The 23,755-nt window shown below is 51.9% G+C and overlaps 1 protein-coding gene across 3 annotated transcripts in view; it reads left to right on the top strand.

The window, feature by feature from the left end:
• FLT4 (fms related receptor tyrosine kinase 4) overlaps positions 1–23,755 on the top strand; it is a 57,546-nt gene that overhangs the window by 6,453 nt on the left and 27,338 nt on the right. For all 3 annotated transcript variants that reach the window (XM_054516462.1, XM_036391848.2, XM_036391849.2), the window contains exons 2-3: positions 15,105–15,201; positions 20,966–21,237. In XM_054516462.1, coding sequence (XP_054372437.1) covers positions 15,105–15,201; positions 20,966–21,237 — 369 coding nt within the window. The remainder of the gene's footprint in view (positions 1–15,104; positions 15,202–20,965; positions 21,238–23,755) is intronic.

The following is a 23,755-nucleotide window of genomic DNA, read 5'->3' as shown; positions in this document are numbered from 1 at the left end:
GGGCTCCCACAGACCTGTCCAAAGGCTGTGCCACAGCCTTGCACCTTGCACCTTGAGACCACCATTCCTCTGCTGCTCAGAGTTCTGTGTTCCCAGCCTCGGGTGGTTAGAGCTGCACACTCCAAAGTGAGCCTCTGTTTCAGTCTTAGCTGGGGAATGCTAAAAATCTCACTGCAAGATGCAAAACCTCAGCAGGAACTCACAGGGGTTGTGTCAGTTCTCTCTGAGCCATCTGCTGTCTGACCAGGTCACCCACATGGGCATCCATGAGTTCAAGACTGAGGTTTGGATCATCGAGCCATGGTGGTACCTCAGCACCAAATGCTTCTCACTTCAGCTGAGTTCAAATCCCTTTTGTAGTTGCTTTTTGCCACTAAGCAGCACAGGCAGGGAGAGTGGTGCAAAGGGAATTGCTGTATCTGACCATGTGTGCTCCTGTGCTACTCTGTCAGTGTCACAGATGTGTGCAAGGCTGGTGGATGTGGCAAGGAAGCAGGAGCTCCTGCTCCAAACACCAGTGCACGTTTCAGATGGTCATGCTGAGGATGAGATACCCTTGGGGAATGACAGGGATTTGCATCCTCATGGCTGTTTCCAGGCAGAAAAAGCAGCAAAACTCATTTTGCAAGTTATTTGTTTAAAGTTATATGTTTCTTATGGTGTCACTTTCTAGCATGTGTCATTGCAGTGAGATGAGTTAACTTCCTGCTGCACTTTCCTGGGCAGGAGTCATCTCACTCATTCCCTCACATAAAAGTTTGGTGCAGAGCCCAAGGCATTTGCTCTATGCTCAGCAGGGGGAAGAAAGGCTTTTTTGGAGATGCTCCAGCCTGTCCTCAAGGGGGTATTGAAGGAATTGGGGAGGTGATGGCAGAGCCAGCTCCTACCCTGCACCGTGTCTGCCTGCATCCATGGTCTCAAGACTGGCTCTGTGCCTCAGCCAGGTTGTATTTAACCCCACAATTTCTCCCTCTTCCTCACTGGCCAACCCAACTCCCTCCACCTCAGCAGCTCACAGCTACATGAGGGGACTGGCATGGTCTGGCTGAGGGTAAAATGAAAGAACAACATCAAAACAACTGACAGCCCCAGCCTCTGGAGACAAGGCCAGGAGGAGACTGGGAGGCAGTGGGATCATGTGGAGTGAGCAGTAGACAAAGGAAGGAAGTTTTTATTACTGGGCCAAATCCTGAACTCCTTCAGTTGTATTTAGGCCAATATCTCAGTGACTTCAGTGGAGTTTGGTCTGAGTAAAGAGAGAAGGAAGAGCTTTAGAATCTGGCCCCTGAGTTATTGTGTCACGTGGGAAGTTTATAAAGAATTTGCAAGCTCACGGTGGCTTTGCTGAGCAGCCAGTGGTAGGCAGTGAGCAGTGCCCCTGGCAGCTTCCCCTGGTCACTGTCCCCATCTTCTCTGGGTCCTTCCCCATCCTGCAGCAGGTTCTCCATGCCAGCTGCTGGCAGGGCAAGTCGAGGCTTGGCAAACCTTGCAGGGCACAGTGAGGTGCCCCGAGCTGGGCAGTGGCTCCACAGCTTTATGAAGGTCTGTCTGCACCTTCACAAGACTCACGAGTCCCATGGAGGGTTTTGGAGTTATCATCCTTCTGAGTTACAGAGGCACTTGAGCTCTCCATGTAGCAGGGAAATCTGTAAAAGGTTTACTGGTTTTATTTATTCCACAAAAAAGCACAGGGCCATGTAGCAGAACCTGGAAATTCCTCCACAAATTCCTCAAATTGTTTGGGGGCACCATGTATGTGTCTGCACAGACACATGTGTGTGCTGACAGTGAGGTTTGGCTCCAGGCTTAGCTCCCCATCTGTACTTGTTTTCCCCATTTCTGAAGTACTCATGTCCACTGAGATGGATGTTAGATGTAGTGACCTAAAAAAATAAATACTGACATAAGTGTGGGTCAAGCCAGTAGTTTCCATGAATGACAGTAAATCTTGACATTTACTGAGGCAGGAAAGCTGGGCACAAACAGTGGATTATACTCAGATTTGGAAACTGCCAGCTCAGAGTGATGGCAGCAAGCGAAATGGCACCCAGCAGAGGTGACGGCATCCAGCGCCCACAGAAATCCATCACTCACTCCCTGCCTGGTCCCAGCCCCAGCAGAGTCCCCAGGAGGGGCATAACTGGGTCTGGAGTGGCCATCAATCCCCTCCCACACTGCAGCCCTGGCCCTCCCTCAGGAAGCAAAGGGCAGAGGTTTAACAGCATGTCTGAGAGTGTGGCTGCCAGCTGCACAGTGGGATGCTCCCACAGGAGGGGCACACATCCACACCAAGGAGATCACTCGCCCCTGGGCAAGCAGTGCATGGTCCTTGTGCTGGGATGCAGCACAAGGGAAGAAACTGCCTCCAAAAGAAGTTACCTGGCCATGCCTTGTGAAGCAATTTAGTTAAGAGTGTGCATCTGGGCCTGGTGCCTCCTCACGGGGTTTGTTGGCTGTTGCCAAACTGTCAGACTTGGCAGATGCTGGGCTGTAAGTGCTGGCTCTGGCAGTACTGCTGATGCTGGGACGGGATCAGGGCATATCCTGGTCTTTCATCTCCTCTCTGTGCCATGACATCCCAGAGTGCAAGGGAAGGGCAGCTGCAGCACATCCTGCAGTGCCCTGTTCTGGGCAGGCAGGCTCAGATCCAGGATGTGTCCCCTTGGGTGACAGTGTTGAAGCTGGATTCTCCTGACCATGTTTGCTTACTCCTGTGCTACAAGGACTGACAGGGGCACCACTGTTAGTGCTGCACTGGGTGTAGCATGGTGTCCACAGTTTAAACATGGGGATGGAGTTTGATGTTCCTCAAAGCCCCTGTATTGTAGGGAAGCCGGAACCTATCCAATGACATCAGTCACACCAGGATTGTGTCCAGCCCAAGATGAAATCCCTGCTGCCAAGGTGCCTGTGCTGCCCAATCATGCCCTCCACAACGTCCAGCATTTCACAGTATTTATGGCTGTTCCTCACCCTTGGCTGCTTAGACAAATAAAGCTTGATGCAGCCTGAGGCTGTTAATCCCTGGCTCTCCAGCCTCCCAGCAATAACAAGGAGTGGGTGGCATTTGAAAGAATGCACTGGGGGAGAGGGGGAGTGCTGGGATCTATTTTTTATACAGAGGGGGAAATCCAAGCCTGCCTTCATTGAAGATAAGCGACGTGGCTGGGCTGAGCTCTGGCTCAGAGGTTTTAGTGGTGATAGAAGGCAGGAGACTTCGCACAGTGTTGGCCCCACCATAACCTTTGCCAAAAGAAAAACACTTCTTAATACAATAGTGATTAAAAAAAAAAAAAAGAAAAATAAACAGGACCCCACATGAACTTAGGAAACCTGTTCTGGTGTAAAGAGAGATGTGTATGATGAAATAAACGTGAGTGGCACTTGGAAGGACTCTGGCCTCCAGATACACATTTCTGGGAGTGGGGAAGGGCCAGTGTCTGCCCTGGCCCCTTTGGTCCAGTATGGTGCCAAAACATCCCTACTCCCAAACACCTTCTCCTGCGTTTGTGTACCAAGCCAATGTGTTTTTCCTTCATCCACACCTTGAATTCCCAGGGGGCTGGAGAGGCCATCACCAGCCTCACCCCACGGCTCTGAGCATCAAGTACCTCATGGTGACCAAAGAGGGAGAGCCGAGGAAGTGGCGTGTTGTTTCCTTAGCACCATTTCCCTGTTGGTGCTGGTGCTCCTTGGCTGGAAGTCATTAGCATGTGTGAACGCTTCCTCCCCAGCGCGTCCGCTTGCGTGCTCTTCCCACTGCACTGCGTGGCAAGGGAAGCACCTTGGAGCAGGAAAACAACAGTCAGCCTCTGCCACTAACAGAGAGTAACTGCATGTTTATGCAACTTGGTCACCCTGGGTGTAAGCTATTTTTAAAAAGCAGAAGAAGGAGGTTTAGCTCATTGGCCTTCAAAGAGCGCCAGAGTCCTCTAGTGCCATTTAGGCTGGGCCTTTCATTGCAGGAATTGTGCTGTGATATACAAAGTGTGACATTTCCAACTCAGCCTTTCTTGGAAGGGAATTAAGTTCGTTTCATAGCTGCACAAGGGGTGTTATGTGGAGGTGGAGAGAGAAATCTGTGCAGATGTTAAACAGCCAGCTAATCTCAAGTGACGCGAATGCCCCAATACACTTTGGCTCTCGGAGATGATGATTATCATCTCCTGCTGCAGCGGGTCCCGGCTTGTGGTCACAGCTCTGTGCCAAGAGAAACTGAGAGCGTGTGCATCTGTGACTTGCCATCAACGCCCTGGACAGCCCCACAGGGCCAGGCTTTCTTCCACTGCCCTGAGTCTCTGCATCTTCAAGTCTCTTTGCCCAGCAAGGAGCAGATGGGATCACTGACCCAGGGCTGAGGTACAGCCCAGCAAAGTCCTGTGTGGGGGGAGAGCTTTGCTGTGCTCTTTAGAGCCCATCCCTCCTGGGGATTTTGCAGAGAACAGAGTAAGATTTCATTAACCACATCAGGGAAAGCTCTGGGTTTGGGCAGCTCTGACTGCTTTTAGGAATGGCAGAGAGCCAAGTTGAGCTGTGCAGTGGAGGGTTGAAATTTCTTATCTCCAACGTGCTGTAGGTGCATTTACCCCAGGGATCCCACCTCCCGTCCTGCTCGCACCGAGGGCTCTTAGATCTGCAGCGAGCGCTCAGAACTCCTCCATCAGCGCTCACTGCTTGTGTCTGACCTCGTACCTGAGCCTTCCTTCCTCTGCCGCTACCTCTGATGACTAATTCTGCTTTGAAGAGTGTGTGCTGTGATCTTCCTGGCCCTCCTTGTGCCCACCCCACCCAGGGTCGTGCCGATGCTCATGTGTGCATGTGCAGGTGTGCACGGAGAGGCTGCGCAGGGAGGAGGGCTCGTGCTCCCCAGGCAGCAGCTTTCTCTATGCTCCTGATCACTCTTCCCTTTGCTTTATTATTATTATTTTTAGATTATACTCAGCGCTTGAAGCCCCCTCTTTGATAATCAGGAAGTTTAAATTCCTCCTGCATTTTGCCTGTGCTTCCTACTTTCTACGCCCATCCTCATCTAACAGAGCTTTTTCACGTTGCATTGACTCTGGGCTAAATTAATTTTCTTTGTTCCTTGTGTACTTTTAATTAGAAGGAATAAGGATTCTTCCTTTCTTGCACCAGTAAACATTTTTCCAAGCCAGAGCAGCCCAGTTTCTGCTGCCCTACCCTCAATGGCTCAGGCAGGGATGGAGATACATGGAAGCTGTATGACAGCCTTCCAGGGAGCCTAGAGCAGATGGGGAGTTGAATGCAGGTTTTCCAAGGCCAAGATAATCTAATTGCAAAACTATTTTTTCCCCACTTACCCTGTTTATCAATCAGCTTCTCTTGCACCTCACAGCTGCAGATCAGCTTGAGGGTGGGTTGTGCTGCAGAGGACAGGCACTGCCAGCTCCAGGGTAGCTATTTGGTTTGAGGGCTCTGAGTTGATTTCAGTTCACAGCTAAGTAGCAAACATCTGGATGCAGACTCCAGGGACATGAAGATGGAGGAGCAGGTCTTTTCCACTTGGTACATTTTCTCCTAGCACAGCTGCAGGGCTTGCAGACCCCTGAAAAAGCCCAGCACAGTCAGTCTGGCACAGCAGGCTGGGCAGAGGCAGGCAGGGCACCCCAGGCTTTGCTCACATGGGGGAAACCTGCCCTGGGTGGCACACAGGGTTTTTTCAGTGTCCTGCTCAGTCTGTCCATAAGCCAAAGTCTTGGGAAGAGTTAAACTTCAAAGGCCAGCAATTAAGCCCACACACATCAAGGAAAAAGCAAACCTGTGACTTGTTTTTTTCTTTCCAAATGCTACTGCCCTTTTCTCTCCGTGCTCAGTGCCGACCCTCGGGCTCTGTCTGACTTCCCAGCCAGCTGCCTCTGCCTCCCCATCTCCTAGTGAGAGTTGGATGCTGAGGCCTCACATGGCTTGAACTCCATCTTCCCCCAACAGTTTGCTTCAGCAGGAGTTTGCTTCAGCAGGAGTTCACCTAAGCTTCTGGAAATGGCTCATGATGGAGCTGTAGTTGATGATGTTGAATCTAAAGGTCTCTCTTCTCTGCTTCTCAGGCTTTTCCCTTCCTCTGTGTTTATGCAGCAATGTCCAGGTGCTGTGGGTAGAAGCCTCTGCCCAGGAGCAGAAACTGGTCTTGTCTTTGCCTGGACTGCCAGCAGCCCCAGCATGGGCAGCTGGAGCTCTGGGAAAGGGGATGTTGCCCCGGCATGGACAGGAAGATCCTGGATGTACCCATTCTATTGTGGCAGTGGGTTGTTTAGAGACTCCTGGACCTGGACATGTGACCTGGATCATGGTATGTAAGAGCTGGTAGTGACTTGTCTTCTGGGAGCTTATCTCTCTTTGGGAATGTCTCTGTGGATATCCCACAGTGGAACAATCTACAATTTAGCTGAGTTGCATGAAGAGGTACTTGGTCATCTGCCTCGTAACCCTACAGGTACAGTGTAAGAAGCAGTGGATTGTCATTTCATCCCATCATTTCCCTTTAGTCACTGATGGGCTGCCATTCCTTCTCAATGGCCAAAGATGTGTCCTTAGGGTTCCATGGGTTTGTACCCAGCTGCCAGAGGTATCTCAGCCCAGAAAAGCCCCTGGGGTTGCACCTGAATAGTCACAGGGTAGAATTAACCTCTGAATCCTGCAATGGTCAGGCAACCCCTGAGCAATCCCAAAGAGATGAACTGGAGGGAGCAGCAGTAGAAGCCTTTCCCAAGACACTTGCCCAGAGACTCCAGACCCCCAGGCCCCCCAGGGGATGTCTTTAGCCCATCCTGGCCATGCTTTTGTGCTGGCAATACCTTATGCCAAGCAGTGGACTTGGACCAACACTCATTTCACACAAGCTATGGACCATCCTTTGCATCCCTTCAAGTCAGAGATGTAATGGACAGTGTTAATTGCTGATATCAGTCCCCTAAAGCCATCTGATCCCTCTGCTCCTTCTACACCACGTTAATCACACCCTGCTGGGGCAGAGAATGTGAGCAGGGCGAGATTTTGAAAGAAGTAAATTAAAACAGGAAGAGAAGCAACCTGACAGTCCTTAAGATGTGGGAGGATAATTTTAATTGAGTTTTGCAAGGGTTTAGCCGTGCAGTTAATAGGGGCCACTGGAAGAGGGCTGGTTATGTATGCAAAGCAGGACAGCTCACCCAGCGCTCCTGCCGAGCCACGGCGGTGGCAGAGTGGGAGCTGCCACAGGCTTCTGGGTAGGTCTGAGGATTTCTGCCCCTTAGGGAGTGAATCCTGTGGACAGAATAGGTCCCGTTCCTGTCTGAAGGCGCTGGGCTCCCCCTCCCCTCCCTGTGCATCCCGCTGAGCCGGAGCTGCCCTCTGAAATGGCAGGGAGAGGAAGCAATCCTTGGCTTGTTAGTTTCTACAAGAAATAAAACACACAGATGGCTCGAGCATCCTCTATCTCAAAGGCAGGAAAAGGATTCTCCGGGCAGGAGCAGGCAGCCAACAAACGCGGAGCGATCCAGGGCATGGAGGACCAAACAAAGCAGCGTCTGGCCAGCCCTGGCCCGCAGCAGAAAGGGTGGGCCGGCGGCTACCGAGGGGAAACCAGCCCTCTGATGTGCCGGAGCATCCCTCGCTGCAGCGAGGGCAGCAAACAGGCGCTCCCCTGGGGCCCGGGGAGGCTGCTGACAGCAGAGATCCTGGAGGAGGTCTGCAGGGTGGCCCCGGCTGACCCGCTGCCCCCGGCCGGACATGTGGCTACCTGACACGGGCTAACTTTGGCTCAGGACGGAGCCTCTCGGGGAGGATGGAGCAGGGAGCGAGCGCGGGGGGGCGCGGGCAGGGAGAGGAAAGACGGCAGGAGACAGAAATGCAAACATGGCCTGACAGCCGTGGGGCAGGGGGAGGGGAGGAGGAAAAAGCAGGGTAAACCTGGCAGGATGGAGCAGGAAACCGGGCTGGAGCGAGCAGGGAGATGGTGAGATAGTGCTTCCTGCCCAGGGAGAGCGGCAGACAGATAAACGCTCCCAGACCGGCGCTCGCTGACCCCGCTTTGGGATGCTGTGGGATGACGTGTGGCAGGACCCTGGGGCACAGCAGAGTCCAAAACCAGGTGAGAGCATGGTCAGGCACTGGGTGTAGCCGTGCTCTGCTGCCCAGGGCAGCTGGCTCGGAAATACTCTGATATATATATATATATAAATCCCTGCCTGGGGGCACCAAGGGACCAGGGATACACGGGTAACTGCTCCTCAGGACAGCCCATCTCTCCTGAAAGTGGTTTCTGCTTTTGAACTGCTCTGTTTCCCTTCCCTGATGGACGCCCAGCCTGGAAGATGAAATGTTGAAGGAGCCCAGAGATCATGTGCCTTTTTTTGCCTCATTACCCATCAGTGCAGGTGGTTACAAGATACCAGAAAAGAACCAATTAATTAAAGTTTATCACCCATGAGAGGCTAAAGAGACCTGTTGGGGTGCATGCACTGAGGCCAAGCAGATTTTCAGACAGGGCTGAAATTTGGCCAGAGCCACAGGCCCTGGGTGTGCAGCTGTGCAGTGCCAGGGGCTGGGGAAGCAGGGAATGCCCACCCTCAGGGTAATGCTGCCCTGGCTGTGGCTTCTGCTGGTGTTGTGACCATGCTGCTGTCATGTAATGTGCTGTTTATTTCTCTGCCCGCCTCATCCCACTCCCCACTTGGCTGCCAGGCAGGGATGCTTTGGCTGGGGTCTCCCCTGGTTGCAGGGGCTGAGCTGGAGGAGAGCCCTGTTCCTTCAGTCCCCAAATGCTTTGTCTGTTTGGACACATGTCCTTCCTCTTCACCTGGCATTGCTGCAGACACAGATGCTTAGGGTATCTCCCTAAGAAAAGCATTTCCACCAGCTCTGGTGGTCTCCTCTGGTGGCCCCTTCCTCAGCCCTCCTGTTGGTTCCTGCTCAGGGAGCTCCCACCTCCACACACCAACTTGCCCACAGGTGTTTTAGGGCAAAGATGATGTTTCACACTTCTGGTGGTGGACAGGAAGGATCAGACACCCAATAATGATGACCACCTCTGTGTTTGTATTGACTGAGTTTCTGTGGTTATTTTTCCTTTCTGTCCCCTGAGAAAGGACACATGTCCTAATTGAAGCAACTGATCTGGTGCTTTGGGAATGTCCCCACAAACTGGTGAGGATACAAATCCACCCCACTTTGATTTGGTGTTGTTGCAGGGCTTTGAGGTCCATGGACAAAAATTTGTAGACCAAAGGACCAATGCCTTGCCATTGGCACTGCCCACCGTGAGAAAGGAAAGGTGCTGCCCAAGGCCTGAGTGAGCCCCTGGTGTGTGGGTTCAGCTGTGTGGGACTGTGATGGTGCTGTGGATCAGAGGCATTGGTCCTGCACTGAGAAGCACATCCCCCCTGTTTAACCCTTCTGAGGCAGCTCTGAACTGTGGGTCAACACTGAGTTAGGGGACAGGGAACATCTTCCATGAACCCATAAAAGAAGGGGTCTGCTCTCTTTGTCCTTGTGCACGTGCATACTTCGGGGGTGATTTTCACTTTTCTATCATTATCTTTTTTCATTTGTTCATTTGCCTGTTTCCATCTCTGTTTTCCTTCCATCTTCACTGTGGGCCTGGGTGGCTGTCACCCTGCCCTGGCAGTCTTTGGGCACAGGCTGCTGAGCAGAATCTGCTCTATTTTGGTGTCAGTTCCCACCCTTGTTTGGGGCTCATTTTGCCCGCTGTGAGTTTGGAGAAAAGACACCTGGTGTTCCATCCCTACATCGGCTTGAGCCTGACAATTATTTCTCAGCCTCGTGTGATATCTCACCTTTCTGCAAAACAAGCCTTCCTCCCTGCTGGAGAGCACTGGGAGGAGGAAGAGGAGGAGCTGACAGCCCTACTTCAAATTTCCCCTGCTGCTCTGCCAGCTGCCTGCTCCTTGTGTGACGTGACACTCACGCTTTGCCGCTCCAACCCACAGTTGGATGCTTGCCCCGTGCACGAGAACGAGTCGCTCTATGGGGGAACTTCAGCCCTGTAGGTGGGAATTGGCCTGGCTCTGCCTCCAGCACGTGGACTTCCCACATGTCTGTGGGCAACCATAGGTCCTCCAGCACAAGGGCAGTGAGTTATATCAGCAAAGGGCAAGTGGGAATTGTAACTGGAGTGGGGGGAAAATGGCACCTGAGGTTCTGAGTTAGTTCCCGTGGGGCACATGCAGGTTTGCCAGAAAATGCTGCTAATTCACACAAGTCCAGCTGGGAAAGCAGGAGAAGAAGTCTGCAGAAAGAGCAGAGCAAAGCTTCTCCTCCTTCTGTCCCAGTGCTAGCTACTGCTGCTCTTTTGAATAGTCCCTCTTGGCCAGAGAGGTACCAGAATTTTACTGTTGCCTGTTCAGGAGCAGAGCTTTGCTCCATAGTAACTGGCGCAAACAAAATTTTCCTTTTTAGAAAGTGTCCAAATCTTGAATTCCTGCATTGCTTTCTTGGACAGATGCTCATTGACTGGGAGTTTTTGTCTGAAAACAGCAAAGTAGAGGTGGGGCAATAGCAGGGTCAGGGGAGCTTTTTGGGGGAAAGGACACTCTTTTCCCTTCCAGCCTCTCTTTTGCCCCAGTACAGCACTGGGGTGGGCAGGCTGGGCTGGGCAGGGTGCAGGGAGACAGGCCTCACCTGGAGCAGCTTTGCTTTGTGCATGGCATCTTGCAGCTCTTGTCACAGGACCCCAGGGTGGGGTGGCAGGAGCATGAGCTGGGGCCATGTGATGGCTGTGAGCAGAGTGATGCAGCCCAGTGCCAGGGAAGGAAGTCAGAGAGAAGGACAGAGTGTGAACAAAATCCCTGTCCGGAAAGGCCCCGTTAATCAGTCAGCGGGGCCGACTCAGCAGAGAGGGAGGGAAGGGGAAGCAGAGAGGGGCTGAGGTGGTGTGTAGGGGCTTGGGGGAGGATCCGGTGCAGGGCTTCCTGTGAGTGGAAGCAGATGGAGAGCAGGAGCTGGGTTGTGCCATACTGCACCACACCATGCTGTACCCTGTCCCACACACAGCCTTTGCTCTGTTCCCAAAGCCATGGCTCACTGTGGCAGTGCTAGCTCTGGCACCGATGCTGCTCTGCGGGGTTTTAGCATCTGCAGCCACAGCAAGGCAAAAACAGACCCCATGTGGGACTTTCCCACATGCCCAAGGGTGGAGAGAAGAGGTCAGGCTGTGAGATGCCCTGGGATGGATAGCACTTTCCAGGGTGAACGTGGCTTCCCCACGAGGCAGGGAGAGCCCTGGATGCAGGATGCAACTGAGAGCAGCAGTGGTGTCAGGGTGCAGAAAGAGGTAGAGGGGCCTGAAAATGAAGCAGCCATCAGAGATAAGGAGAAGGCCCTCAGTGCAGCCTGGCCCCTTTCAGAGCCATGCACTGCAAGATCAAGGCAAAGAAAACTGCTGGGAAATGTGCTTCTCTGAAATAGACAAGGTGTGACTGGCTGTGGGATCCTGCTTCCTCTCACCGCATCCCATCAATCCCCCTCTGTTTATTTTAATATCCTGCTGCCAACTTGCTTGAAAAAAGCTGCAACCATCTTGAAAAAACAAAGCCAGAGCTGCTGCATGCCTTTTTAATTACATTAATGCTCTCCCTGTGCAAGGGCACAATTGGATGTGCGGGAGAAAGCGGGAACTGCTTGGAGGGCTGAGGAGATAAAGCATCACAGGGGTTGGAGGTGGGGAAGGAGGGACTCAGAGGAGAGGAGACACTCCATGCTCTGGAGACATCTCCCTCGCACCCTGGGATTTGCCAGAGACACAAACCATCTGTGTGTCGGTTAGCAGAGATTTTATGGCCAAACCCAGCACCAAGTTCAGTGCTGGGGAGAGTGAAGTGCAGGAGAGAGCCATGGCAGGGCACACTCTCCCTTGGGGAGGGAAAGGGCAAGGCCAGCAATGGGGTGGATCCATCTGGCAAGCACAGAGTGATAAGAGAATTTTTACAGGGAAAGCTGATGGCTTTGAAGATGATTTTGCAGTCTGGGAATGGGTCTGTGCATCCCTTTGTCTGTCCTGAATGCCATGGGTGGCTCTGGACATCAGCATCCCAAGATACCAGGCATCAGTGTGAGTAGTGGGTCCCCAGTGTGAGGCAGTGCAGGGAGTCCCCAAAGTTCCCAGCAATGCAGGGCCAGTGAGGAGGCTGGATGGCCAGGAGAGCTGGCCCAGCAGTGCTGCCAGCAGCAGGAGTGTCCCCAGCCCTGCGCCACGGTGCTTTCGGAGTGAGCAGTGGTTCCTTTTCCTGTTGTACTCACGGAGGGCCATGGACAGGATGCATCTGCAGGAATCCCACAGCCCCAACCTGCACAGATCGTACTTTTCCTTTCTTCCCCTCCACCCCCTGGTGTTGTTTGCTAACAGGTCACCAGGCAGCACATGAAGGGAGGCAGGGGGTTATTTCTGCCACCATCCTGCTCCCCCCAGCCCCAGTGGTGAGGCACAGCATTGGCCAAGAGACTTCTGCCACCTTGGCACTTATTTAGTGGTTCAAGCAGAGGGACCATGCCAGTTTTAAGATCTAATTCAGTGCCTGCTGCAGCCAGCCCCGAGCTGGCCATGCCAGAGTTTTGGGGATTATCTTTCTGCTTGCTGCCCCAGAGCACAGACAGGATGAGAGGTTTTGCTATCCCCAGCCAGCCCTGTGCAAGCCAATATCTTCTGTGTTTTGGGCTGAGCACTGTGGGGGGGACAGGCACCCCCAGCTGCTCCCTGGGACGATGGGCAGGGGAGCTGTGGCCATCTGGAGAGCAGTGTTTGCGCTGGGATAAGTGTGTCCGGCATTAATAGGAAACGCAGCTTAGCAGACAGATTCCTTCCCCCGCCTCCTTTTTTTAATAAACCTTGTTACATTTTGAAGGGATTTTATAAAAAATGCGGTCATTTATTTTCACAGCCCCAGGGCACATTTTTTCTGTGTGACATCTGACATCCCCTCCTCAGGGGAAGAGGAGGTTTGAGGCACATGGCGGGGTGTCCTCCATGGTGGCCGAGCACCATGCAGCCCAGGGACCACAGTGACCCGTGTGTTGAGTGACAAGTGATGGCTGTGCTGCTGTTGGTGTTGAGGGAGAGGTGTCTGTAGGACAGGCCGTGGCAGCGGGACATGCACACAGGAGGTGGGCCAGACTGCCCCTGGGCTGACGCTCCTTCGTGTGGGCAAGCAGAGGGGAGGCAGGAGATGGCGGGGGGGTAGATGGCTGTCACCCTGCTGTTGCCATGGGGGCAGCCATGGGGACACCACCTCCGGGGGGAGATGGCTGTCACCCTGCTGTTGCCATGGGGGCAGCCATGGGGACACCACCTCCGAGCCGGCGCAGGCGGGAAGGAAGTGGAGAACAATTGGGGAGAAGGAGGCCGGCAGGCCGGGCCTGGCAGGGCTGGCGGTGCCGCTCCGCACGTCCCTCACTGCCCTGTCCCCCCAGAGCATCTCCTGGTGGCACAGTGACTTCTCCCTCACAGCCCTGTCCCCCCAGAGCATCTCGTGGTGGCACCGTGGCTTCTCCCTCACTGCCCTGTCCCCCCAGAGCCTCTCCAGGTGGCACCGTGGCTTCTCCACCAGCCTGGATCCCCATGCCACCCCTGTGGCTGAGAAGCTGTTGGCCATTTGTTGTCTCTTGGGCCAGAGTTCCCTATAGAGAAACATTCCGAGAATCATTGGATGATTAAAGTTGGAAAAGACTTCTAAGATCATCAGGTCCAGCCATTAACCCAGCACCACTGTGTTCACAACTCAGTCATGTCCCCAAGTGCCACATCTGCATGTTTTTTGAACACTTCTAGGGATGGTGGCTCTACCGCTACCCTGGGAAGCCTGTTCCAATGCCTGACTGCCTTTTCAGTGTAAAATTTTTTCCTAATATCCAATATTAACCCCCCCTGGTGCAACCTAAGACAATTTCCTCTCGTCCTGAGGCTCTCTACCTGTAGTCCTCAGGTCACAGGAAAAGTGATACAGCTGCTTGCGAAACACGTGGAGATACCACATCCCTGAGACCTCTCAAACCCTGCCAGATCTCTCTGATACCTGGGTTTGAATGTTACAAGGCAAGGAAACAGACATACACAGAACACAGTTGCAAAAAACCTCATGTTTTTGTAGAAAGTCAAGCGAGCAGCATATTTTTGCATTCTTTTCTTCCTTAGCATTTAGCACCTACCTGAGTCACAGCATCACATTCCATAACATTTTTCTCTCTCTCTATTTCTGGTTAGTTTGCTTGGTTTTGCAGTCAACAAGACTTCTTTTGAATTATCTCACATCTCCAGAAGCTGGAGTTTTAAGATAAAGATCATGAAGTAATGACAGTTGGCAACACTGTGCTGATGAAAAACAACAGTAGTCTCTGAGGGTAACCAGTACTTCGAGATGTTTTGTCCATGAGGAGCTCACTTAGGGCACGTGTCTGGCATGCCAGAGATGCAAACACACAAAAAGTGGGACTCTCCCTGAAAAAAGCAGGAAGAAGAGCATGATAATGTTTAACTGCCTGTCCCTGCGCCTGGATAATTTCACTCCTGGAATGCCTGTCTGGTGGTACAGGGAAGGGGCTGCTGCAATCCACTAAGGTTGGTCCTACTCAGGTGACTGCACCTGAGAGTCTGCCACAGGAAAAGGGCATTCCATGGATGCCTCTTTGCTCTGGAGACCATCTCATACAAACACATTTGTGGTATCTGGGCATCCCTGATTTGTCCCCCTGATTACAGAAAGCTACATGTGTATGGAAAAATCTCCTGCCAGACTCCCTCCAATTAGCAGAGGGGATAATTTCAGAGCCATTGTCCAAGCAAGGCCAGTATCATTCATCTGGTGAGGAATGGCTACAGTTGAATTCCTCAATTTCTGATCTTCCATTCTTTTTCTGGCCTCATCTGTGCTAGGCTGTCTATCAAAGCTCTCACTGGAGCCAGGAGGGCTGCAGGCAAATCTCTTGTGTCCCACTGAGCCAGCATTAACTACCCTGTAGGAGCAGACCCCAAGGAGATGTCGGCTTCAGGAGCCTCTGCCCCTCTCTGGGCTCTGTGGCACCAGGATCCCTGCTGCCTACAGCACTGGGCCCAGGCTTGGGCATCCCTGCATCATCCCCTGTCTCCTTTCTCTCCACAGATCTGGTGAGCAGCTATTCTATGACCCCTCCTACTCTGAGCATCACCGAGGAGGAGCACGTCATCAACGCCAAGGACACGCTGACCATCACCTGCAGGTAGGCACCAGCAAGTGTGGCCCTGTCTACTCTTACCTGGTGAGGGTTGGAGGACCAGGCAAGGAGAGCCCACCAGGGACACCATGGCTGCAGTACTCCAGCAAATTAGCATGTCTGACTACAAATCTTCCACATCCCCCAAGTGTGAATTCATCTAATTAATTGAAAAAGAAGCAAAAGACATCTCAGAGGATTCAGCGATAACCTCTGCTCTAGTCTTTTGGAGAAGAAGAAAGATAAAGAAACATTTTGTGTGATTTGATAACTTTGCTATAAGCTCTTCGGGGAAACTGATCTTCCTGACTCTCCTTGTCTTTCTCTGACGTTGCTTATTGTCACCTCACTGGGGCCACTGAGATTGAAGTTCTGGTTTCTAAATCTAGTGGGAGATTTGGGGGACACTGAGAAATACCCATGGGAGAAGGCAAGGCTGCAGTTAGTGCTGGCTATGAGAGGCCTCCAGCTTTTTTAGGAAGAAGGCATTTAATGCTTTATATATGTGGGTGAAAAGAAGCCCCAGCCAAGCCAGGTGAATAACTGTGAGAGGAGCTGGAGAATCTCTGGTTGCTTTGGGCACTGTGGTTCTGAGAAGGTGGTGTGTCTGAACTGATTTATCTATGCTGGGACACTTGGCTGTGCATGTTTTCTGGACTCCTGTCTCAGAAAGCAGAAAAAAAACTCTATAAACAAGTGGGAGAATTGCCCAAGGTCAATTTTCCTGGAGTTTCCCTTCAGCTGCTGAAAACAGATCCATGCTTGGGATCTGAATGCTGGGTCCAGTGGGGATCTAAATTCAGTGTGGGCCTCAGATGGGTGTTTCTCAGTGTTATATATAACCACAGAGCAATTACTGCAAACACTTGGCTGGCATTGTGCTCATGTCTTGTCACAAACATATTTAACTTTTCCTGGAACAGATGGCATTGCTTTTCCTTTGTGAATCAGTTCATAGCCAAGGGAGAAGGACAGAGGAAAGGTTGTTGATATTAATTACTGAACTGCTTTCACTTGGTCTGGGAATCTGAGTGGTTGTGGGCTTGTTTTCATCCGGTGACTTGAGGAGCCATCATAAGTGCTGAGATGTAGGAAATGTGTGAGTTGGAGATCTGTCCATGACTGTCCTGGGGGGCTGTGGTCAGCCATAGAGCCATTGTGGGAGCATAGAGGAAGAGAAGGGAGTTTGGGGATTCCAGTGCTCTGCCATGGTACTTTTCCCCGCAGAGGGATGTGGAAACTGACACTCTCTGTTAAAACCTTGGAAGAGGTGAGACTCACTGAGGATATTCTGAATGAGTTTAGAATCAGGACAGACCCCTTCTCAACAGGAGTCCAGAAGGGGACACAGAAAGCACTTTCAAGACTGTTGTCTGTAGATTGAGCCAAGTTTAAAGGACATGCAGAAGTTAGAGGTGTGGTAAAAGAAAGTTTCTTCTGCAGCTGTGAAAGACTGAACTGGCCAGCTGAAGAGCCCAGGACCATCTGCAAACAGCACTAAAACCCACATACCCTCTACCCATATTGCTCTTTGGCTGTTCCTTGTCCCTGCATCTTGCTGTCCCAGATGTGCTCCCTGGGGCTGTGCAGTGTCCTTCACACCATCTGCAGATAAGTCTCAGTATCTCCTGCATGGCTCAGAGCATTCCTCTTTTCCTTCTGAGCTCCCAGTCCTGTGTTTGAGGAGAGGACTTTGACTGCAGGACACTTATTCATTTGAATGAAGAGTAAATCTTTCCTGGTCCCTGCATCTCTAATTACACCCAGCTGCTTCTCCAACCTCTTCTCTGGACCATGGCCCACCCTGGGAAGACCTGGCTTGTGTTAATGGGAGCTGAAGGGAAAAACATGCAGACCACCAAGAGAACAGGCAAAGGAGAGGATGGTGGGGCAGGGTAGGGCAGAAACAAATACAAAATCAAATCCAGGATTCAGGGATTTCCTGCTGAGCATCGTGTTGGAGGTGACTTCAGTTTGACCCTGGTCTTCCCTTGAGAGCAATGTCCTCTGGCTGCTCTTCGAGCTGCCCTGGAGCCAGGAGTACAGGCTTGCTTGAAGCAGCGCTTCAACAGAAAGATGAGCTCAAAACCCCCGTGTGAGACTCCCTGGAGACCTTTCAAGCTTCACCCACCGAGCGTGAGAGCCATGCAGCCAACTGTGCTCTCAGGCTCCCTCGCAGCAGCCTGGATCTCAGACACCCCCAGCTCTGCTGCCCTGCTCCCGCTCAACAGCCCACCAAGCCTCATTGGTGACCAGAGCCAGGCCATGGGACAAGCAATGCCTCTGGAGCTGGGCATGCTTAACAGACACACAAAGGCACAACACACACACAAGGAGCCACCAGATGCTGGGGCTCTGCTTTTGCAAATGCCATCACATCCCATCCTGTTCCCTTGTCACCCAGCACAAGGCACCCTTGAAAGGCCCAGACACAGCAGAGGACCAGTGCAGGAGCATTCCCCAAAATAGAGATTGTGCCAAGACTGGCTGAGAGCCCATGGGATGTTTTGATCCAAGCATGTGGCAGAAACAGGGGGAAGGGGCTGATGCCCAAATGGACAGTGCAGCTTTTATTAGCTCCCATTCCTAGAAGGAAGGAAAGAATATTGTGAATCTCTGCATTCATGCCCTCAGCAGCCTGTGTGGGGGGAAAGCAGAGAGCTTGTGCTGTTCCAGCTCATGAGCATTGGAGCAAATCCCACAGGAGCCAGCTGCACAACAGCAGAAACCTCTGGAGGGATCAACTTGGTCCTGTCTGTGCCATCCCATCCATCATCCCATCCCATCCCATCCCATCCATCCATCCATCCCATCCCATCCCATCCCATCCCATCCCATCCTGCAGGGGCTGGGCACACAGGTGGGGAGCAAACCAGGAAAAAGAAGGGCAAGGATGTCCTTTGCTGCCCAGTGACCTGTTCCCAGAGCTGACTCTCAGATGTGCAAACTCATCCGTGGCAGAGAGGAAACATTTGACCCCGGAGCCCTCTTGGCTCCCATGGAGGAAATGAGCACTGTGGCAGGGCTGAAGGAGCCTGAGGGTTATGTGAAGCCCCACAACCACTGCTCCAGAGCAGTGTCCAGGAACACACAACACCTGCTGATCTCTCCTACATGTGTTTGGCTGCTGTGAACATCCTCCATGGTGCTGAGGGGAATTTGGTTTATCCCAGCTAAGCCACAAAGCCACAACCAGCTTTGCCCATCATACCACGCATGGGAGTTTCAAAGAGGATTGAAGAAGAGTGGTGCCAACTCCAACATGTCCCTTGAAGTACATCTATCCTGAAAAGATTGAGGAAAACAGCTGTGGAGAAGACTACAGTGCATTTTTTTTCCAGCTGGCATCAGCAGGCTCCATTGCCAAGAGGCAAATTACCACCAAGCTGAAAGAAAACAGCTTGGGAATAAATCTTGGAAGGTGGCAGATAGGAGAGAGGGAACTGTCCAAAACTGCTGCTTGGACCCTTCCCCAAATGCAGGGAGTAGATTTAGAAATAAATCCACGTGAGCCTGGCCTGCCCTCATTCCTGCCTTCTTCTGGTCCTCTTAACACACCAGTGACACAAACTTGGACTCATAGTAATGCCCACACCTTCTGTGTCCCCCCAAGCCTAAGGACATATGAAAGGAAATGAAAGCACATCTGAAAGGAATGCCTGGGTTGAGCTGCCCACGGGCTGGTTGGCATTGGCCCATCCATGTTTATATAAATATGTGTCACTCAGCTACTGCAGGCCTTGATGGTTAATGGAACAAGTGGATCTGATAATGTGTGAAAATCCCAGTGGGTAAACAAACAGAAAGAGGAAACGCTGGAGACTTTCACAACTACCCTCCTGCAAGTGGAGTGCCAAAAATGCCTGGTCTGAAACTCTCAGCTCTGGGCTGAAAGCAGGGACAGCCCCATGGTCTGTGCCAGTGCAGCGGGGCTGTGGACACAGCAGCAACAGCTGTGGCAGAGGCCACCAGGTGTTCCTGGTTTAGTGATCAGTTTCACTATTATTTTCTGTGTGCATGAATAGGATGGGAAAAACTCAAAATTCAGTTCTTATTTTTATTGAAGTGTTCATGAGACTGTGGTACTTGGGAGAAGCTTGCCTCTGCTTCATGAACTCAAGCTGCCAGAGCTGTACTTACAGTTCTGCCTCAGGCACTGACGGCATTTTTAGTGAAAGCAGAAGTTTGAGCTGGGTAAGAGGGGCTGTGTGTCTGTCCCCAGGGGCTTGTCACTGCCTCCAGAGCCCTTGTGCTTGGCAACACGGGGAGAGTGCAGCAGACTCTCTCCAAACTCATCTGCAGCAAGCTGGAAGAGAGCAAAGTCTGCTCTATCCAGGGAAGATAAATCAGCTGTTGAAGACAAACACAATGGGGCAGGTCTTTCCCCCAGGCTTGGACAGAAATCCTGTCCTTGTTGCATCTGAGCCATTGTGCCCTCCAATGGCACCTTATCTCTCTTCCTCCTCGCCGACACTTTCTGTCTAGTGATGGTCACAGTCTGCCTGTGCTTAAAAGCATCTGCCCACCACGGAGCTGCCCTGGCAGAGGTGCTGCATGTGCCAACACGTCTATTCCCAACTTGCATAATAGATGAACCCAGTTTCCCCTCATAGAGCTGATGGTGCTGACAAAAGGCCATTTTTACCCCACAGCTGTCCCTTATGATGGCTTGATGGCTTCTTCCCCCCCCCCCCCCCCACCCCCGTTTCTTTTTTTTTTCACACGTGCTTAAGTGACTTTCAGCTATTTGGCAAACTTTCAAGTGGGGGTTAGGCCTTCCTCTGAAAGGGGCTCTGATTTCACAGAAGGAAACTTCCAGCGTGGAATAAAAGCTTGTTTTGTTTGTAGTAAACAAGTGCAGTTGTAACAAGCTACGGTGGCACGTGTGTGCGCACATGCGAGCTCCGCTCTGGAGATCCTCAGCTATATATAAATACACACGTGCATGGTCTGTCTGGGGCTTTCTGGAGTTCCTGGACTTTTCTGTCTGTCTTTGCTGGTGAGCAGGCTTTGTGGTCATGCCATCAGAGGTGTCTGCAGCCCAGTGTCTCTGCAGAGGTGGGAAGGGGAGGCAGCCCCAGGCCAGCTGTGGTTTTGAGGGGCTGCAGGGTGCAGAGCAAGGGGAACGCCCTCCCACAGCAGCAGGGAAAGGAAACAGCTGGCAGCTGGCCAGAAGGCAGTCAGCTGAGCCTCCTCTTGTTTTCCCCTTGCTGTCTTTTATCCCTGACTCCCTCCTGCTTTTCTCTTTCTCGCTTTCTTTCCAGTCTGCTCTCCTTCCCCCATTCTTCTTCCCACTCCATTCATCACACAATGAGCCCCAGCCAGCAGCTACACTGAGCCAAGGGAAATCATCACATCCATGTGTTTCCCTAATAGCTCTGGACCCTTTTAATAATGAGAGGGAATAGAAAATAAATGGAACCTTTCCCCCAGGGCCCTGTGTGTTTCCCTGTCCTGGCATTCATACCAGTGGGACAGTGCCATGGGACAGAGGGGCCTGCTTGTGAGTGGGCTGATACCTTACAGCTTAGCATGGCCAGAGAGGTGGCCCTGGGGAAGGGGATGAGCCTTTGCTTGCCCAGCACTTAGGGAATCTGGTTGCCATTTCCTTGTGCCTGTTTTTTCCCTTAGAGGATGGCCATTCCTCCAGCCTCAGCCCCAGACTGGTGGCTGGCTGGGTGCAGGTGTGCAGAGAGTCACACAGAGCAATAAAACCACCGCCTTCACCACGCTCAGCCCAAAGCTAATGCTGCTTTTCACCCATGTCTAGAGGCCAGCACCCTTTGGAGTGGTCGTGGCCAGGAGGCAAGGTGGATCCTGCTGGTAAGGAGGAGACTGAGCTGGTGGCCTCAGCAGCCCCCGGCAGCGGCCGGGCAATCCAAGAGGAAGACTGCGAGGGGACCGGCACGAAGCCCTACTGCAAAGTGCTGCTGCTGCCGGAGGCACAGGCGAACCACACAGGTTACTACCGCTGCTACTACAAGTACATTGATGCCAAAATCGAGGGCACCACAGCAGTCAGCACCTACGTGTTTGTGAGAGGTAAGAGCTGCTGGTGCTGTGCACCTGCAGGCTGGGGGCCTCAGGGCAGCCAATGCACGGACATAATACCTGAAAGATTAAACATCTCAGTGTGTCTCTCCCAGGGCAGAGCTTGGCTGCTGCAGCCTGGGGAGGGGGCTGAGGGCTGGTTCCCTGCAAGTGCAGGGGACCAATATCCGTCCATGGCGGCAGCGCCTGGGATTCAATTATGTCCCATCCCGGGGGCATCACTCCAGCCAGGCTGGAATGCAGGAATTCAAGGAGTGAGAGCCTGGCCTCAGAGATGCTCCAGCACTAAAAAAAGCACAGGAGTTATCTTCTGGGCAGCTTGGGGCTCCCTGAGGTGCTGGTGGCCAGGGGTGGTAGTGTTTCATAAAGCTGAGACTGAGAGGGAGAGGATGAGTGGTACAAACAGTCCATGTGCATCCTATTCCCAGACCTGCTGCTGGCCTGAGCTGCTCCACAGTGACAGATCCAGATGCTCCTTTCCATACTGTGCAGGGGCTGCCCATGCAGGCAGGGTTATGAGGTGTGTTTTGGCAGAGGAGGAATGTTCACCAGGCTTGGGGCTGGACCCTCAGCTTAGGGAGTGGCTGTGGTGCCAATACTCAGCATCTCTGTGTCCCAGGGGTTCCTCCTCCATTGTCTCCCCCACTGCTCACAGCAGGCTCCAGCAAGATAAATGAACTCTGTCCCCTGGAAACAGTTGGCTGAGCTATTTCTCTTTCCACCCCCATTTATTAGTTGGTGCAGTTGTCATGAGCCAGGCAGGTCATGACATATAAGATGCATTTTTCAGAAGTCCCAGGGCAAAGCCAATTTTGCCTCTGCAGCTATAGAGAGAAAAATGCAGGGGCAAATCAAAAAAGCTGGGCAGCTGTTGGAGAGGAATTGAAGTCTCTTTGAGCAATTGCTTCCTCTTTCTGTGGGCCATGCTGCCCACCCTAAAACAGGACAGAGCCTGCCTGGATTTCAGATATCTGTGAATTGGACAGGGGTGTTCAGACACTCTAGAGGGTTGTATCAGGATGGAGGCAGAGAGCTTCTTAAATACACTGAAAATGAGTACAACTGCACAAGCTTACATGCAGGGAATGCTTTTGCAAGAACTGATTTTCTTTGTGATCCAACAAATGTCACTTTGCCCCCTGATCCACCGTCTCTCACCTCCAGCCTCTCTGCAGCTCAGGAGCTGCTCTTCTGTTTACCACAGAGTGCACATGGTGCAGGTTAGGGGCAATAAATCCCACACTGTCAGGGCCCATGGGACTCACAGTGCCTGTGGACAGTGTGTGTGCAGCAGATCCTGCCAGCAGCTCGCAGCACTGCTGTGCACATGGCTGCACAGCACATGTTCATACTCAGTCCAATCAGGCTGTCCCCTCTTACCATTATCAAGCATCTAGAAAACCTCAGAATCTGCCTTTCAAGACAGGGCAGGCTTTCAGGCAAGAGAAGGGACATGTCAGGAAAATGCAGGCATATGGTAAGCACAGCCATTGCAGAACATTCAGATAAAGCCTGTTCCTGCTGAACTGAGCTGCAATGTGAGACTGTCCCTGGAGAGTTTGGAAGGGCTGATGTAAGTGTTGGGGATGTTTGGAGACAGGATGATCAGACCACAGGTTTATCCATCAAGCTCATTTCTCATGTTAAGGGCTTGGTGAAATTGTCAGGAACAGAATATCTGTGCTTGCCTGGAAAAATGGGTTCTTCTGTATTTTACCTGCAATTCAGTGGTCAAATGAACTCTCCATGCATGTGTCTCCTTCCCATGTGTCTGGTTAGGTGTGTTTTTTATTACAACTACAGATAGCTCTGTAGACACAGAATGCCTCATCAGGGTAGGACAGGCTATGTACAGCCCACATCTCATAAAGCTTAGCCTGTATTAATGAAGAAGATGATAAATTATTCCCATCCGACCCATTAAGGCACTCTTTAAGAAATTTGTGATGTTGTCAGAGAGGGGAGCTAGTGCATGAATCACAAGCTCATTGGCAGCAGGACCAGCCCAGTAAATCAGTTCTTGGCTGCCATCTGAGCTTGAAGAGGACCTCATAGTCTCTCACCTCTGGCAGCTGTGCAGCTCCTCCTTCTCACATGCCCAGGGTTTGGGAGAGGAATGAGGAACATCTTCACACTGAGAAACAAATCTGTGGTTTCAGAAGTCAGCAATCTTCTGGCAGCCAAAAACCCCAGGAAATAAAGATAAGAACTCTCTGGGCAATCCATGTTTTCCTAAGAGGTGACCAACACAGTTTCTTGAGTGTGGGTTGTTTCACCTACTCTGTAGAAAAAGTGCTCCACACACAGGAGAGGCCTTTGCTTCATGACTATCACTGAAGCAGCAGCTTTACAGATCAGAAATGAAAGGTTTGTGCACTTAACAGTGAGAGCACTGGGTTGGATTGGGTTGAGCACAATGTGATGTGAACAACAGAATCCCCAAGTGAGGATCATTTCCAAATTCACCTTGACTTGTCTCTTTACATGGGTCTCTTTAGGAGTTGGGTAT

Source organism: Molothrus ater, chromosome 15, assembly GCF_012460135.2.
Source record: "Molothrus ater isolate BHLD 08-10-18 breed brown headed cowbird chromosome 15, BPBGC_Mater_1.1, whole genome shotgun sequence".
NCBI classification, from domain to species: Eukaryota; Metazoa; Chordata; class Aves; order Passeriformes; family Icteridae; genus Molothrus; species Molothrus ater.
Note: the sequence above shows the minus strand (reverse complement) of the source record. Positions and strands in the feature narration are given on the sequence as shown.